Source organism: Chaetura pelagica, unplaced genomic scaffold (assembly GCF_000747805.2).
Source record: "Chaetura pelagica isolate M959 unplaced genomic scaffold, ChaPel_1.0 scaffold275, whole genome shotgun sequence".
In the NCBI taxonomy this organism is placed as follows: domain Eukaryota; kingdom Metazoa; phylum Chordata; class Aves; order Apodiformes; family Apodidae; genus Chaetura; species Chaetura pelagica.
In genome coordinates, this window is record NW_009953486.1 from 206,933 (window position 1) to 209,531 (window position 2,599).

Sequence of the window (2,599 nt, forward strand, 5' to 3'; positions counted from 1 at the left end):
CTCATGAGCCAAACACGTTCGGCGAGGACTGGCTAAAGCCACTGCCCGTGCTGCAGGTAACCTGTGTAATTAATGTGTGCTCAGACAGAAAAGCATTATTGTCTAATTAAAACATCGTTGGAGAGGGAAGAGCCTTCCCTTCCCAGCTCTGATCTGAGCCAGTCTGTCCAGCCTGGTTAGTCCCTAAAACCTCCCTGTCTCTGTTCCCTGTTGAAATACTTGCTCTCCAGGGGTTAAGGCTTCAGTCAGGGAAGTTCCCGAAGGCGTGGGAAGTTCTCAGATAAAAGGGTGCTTCCAGTGGGCAGGGACTTGCTGGTTATTGGGGTGAAGCTGTGCTGAAGATGCTGCCGGGTGACACGGGGCGCAGGGGAGGGGGAGCGAGGTGGGTGCCTGGGTGGGCACAGACCTGCCCGCTCCCCCTGGGGCTGCTCGGGCACCCGAGGCTCAGGCAGGACAGGGGGGCTTCCCACCAGAGCTTGCCTGACCTTTCTCCTCTGGATTAAGATGCAAGAGGGTGAGTAGGAGGCACAGGTGCCCCATGGGCTCTGTCCCCAGCCACGTCCTGCTCGGCTGTGCCAGCCCTGTCCTGCCTGGGGGCTCTGCCACCGGCTCTGTCTGCATCAGTTACCGTGGCTGCTCTGAGCCATGCTGGGAACTGCCTCAGTTTCCCTTCTCCAGGGGCAGGGCCAGACTTCTTGGGGAGCAGGTTGAGCGCAGAGCTGGGAGCAGCAGCCGCTGGTGGCACTGGTGCAGGTGAAGTGTCAGGTTCTGCTTTGGGCTTCGCAGCTGGGCAGGGACAGACACAATGGGACTGGGTGTCACCAAGATCCCCCTGGGACAGGCAGGGTATCCTGAAAGTGGTTGGAAGCTGGGAATTTTCTGCTCTTGTATCACAGCACAAAGCAGCCACAGACCCGTGGTGGGGGCGGAGATGTGGGCTCCTCTGGTGGGGCTGCTGCTTGGATGTGATCCCGTGGCTCCTGGCCCCAGTGTGGATGGTGCTGGGACACTGCAGAGACTGACCTGGGCTCCCACAAGAGCAGAAATGTTGCCGTGGGGTTTGCAGGGCTGGGAACAGACCCAGGGAGCTCGCTCTGCATGGTCCTGCAAACGGGGGACACACCAGTGACACCAGCAGCCCCCTCGCTCCCACCGGGGGTTTCCTCCCCAGTGACTCTGTGGGTCCCACGGAAGGGGTGGATGGGGGTGAAATCTGTGGGGCTCAGAGAGACAGAGGGTGAGACCCACTGCGGGAGGAGGGGGTCCTGGTGTGAAGAGGGAGATGTGGCTGCCAAGTTGAAGTTCACCCCATTTCCGGGAAGTTGAGTCATCTTGGTCCCATCCCATCTGGGCCACCCCACGACCTGTGCTGAGGAGTGGGGACACCCCCCCTCACAGCCTAGGGCAATGTCTCTGTGTCCCCAGAAAGCACCCAGGCACTTTGGGGCTGTCTCCAGAGGGTTTTCAGGGCCCATAGGCATCTCCTTTTCAACATCTTGGTGGCCACTTGGGTACTTCAAACCTTTTACGGTTTGTTGGTTTAGGCTTTGTTTTCAAATGGAACCAAAATGTGCAGTTTTCTCTTGGGGGTGGCAGAGCACCCACTGCAGGGTCTGCACCAGGCTGGGCAGAGCCGTGGAGGTGACATGGTGACCCCAGGGAGGGCAGTAGCTGGCCAGAATATGGGATCCCCCCCTGCACATCCCCCTCCAGAGCATCCCAAGAGACCCCCTGCTCAGGGGGCTGCACCACAAGGGTCCTAGCAAGCCCTGGGGGACACTGAGCACTGGCTGGTGTCCCAGGGAGCCCAGCAGGACCCTGCTGCACCTGACTCGTGTTTTCTCTCCCCAGAGCTCAGCCCCGTGGTGGTGTTGGAAGAGTCTCCCCATGGCTGCAGCGGGTGGTGAGGGGCTGGCACAGACCCCACTGCTGTGGGTGGGCGCTGCCCTGGCCCTGCTCGGCCTCCTGGTCTACCTGGGCGCCCTGTGTGCTGCCTGCAGACGGTACCCACTGCCCCTCTGCCCTCCCTCCTGCTTCTGGGGACCCCTCGGGGCCATTGGGTGGCTGCACGTGGAGACCCTGTGCTGAGCTGGGACTTGCTGGGATCTGCTGCTTTGCTTGCCCCAACCCCCTGGCTGCAGCCCCGGTGCAGCCCTACCCGGCCCAACCCTGCACCTTGGCCGCCCTCACTCACCCCTTGCACCCAAAGGAGCTGGTCTCAGCTGGGGATGGGGGAAGTGGCATCACTGGAGCAGCCTGGAGATGGCAGGGGTGTTGCTGGGGATGCCTAGGAGGGCTCAGCAGGGTGCAGGATGCAACCAAGCCCTTCCCTTGCCAGCAAAGGACCCTCCTGTGTCTGGCGAACGGGCAGGGTTGTGGGTCTGGGGGTGCTGCTGCTCCAGCGAGGGGCACACAGCAATGCCCACCCTGGCCAGGTCAGGGTCCTGGGACACCCTCTCCTCGACCCTGCCTTGGCCTCGACCTGCCTGGGGCTCATCCTGCTTCTCCCCGCAGCAAGGGCAGGAAGAAGAAGGTCCCTCCAGATGGGGTGAAGCTGGTGGACGAGGTAAGCACGTTCTGGGGACCAGCCCCGGAGGAG

At 61.9% G+C, this 2,599-nt stretch overlaps 1 protein-coding gene across 1 annotated transcript in view; it reads left to right on the forward strand.

The window, feature by feature from the left end:
- Positions 1 to 1,887: 1,887 nt before the first annotated feature.
- LOC104389675 (zinc finger protein 704-like) overlaps positions 1,888 to 2,599 on the forward strand; it is an 8,949-nt gene continuing 8,237 nt past the window's right edge. Inside the window, exons 1-2 of the mRNA XM_009998711.1 lie at positions 1,888 to 2,003; positions 2,515 to 2,566. Coding sequence (XP_009997013.1) covers positions 1,888 to 2,003; positions 2,515 to 2,566 — 168 coding nt within the window. The remainder of the gene's footprint in view (positions 2,004 to 2,514; positions 2,567 to 2,599) is intronic.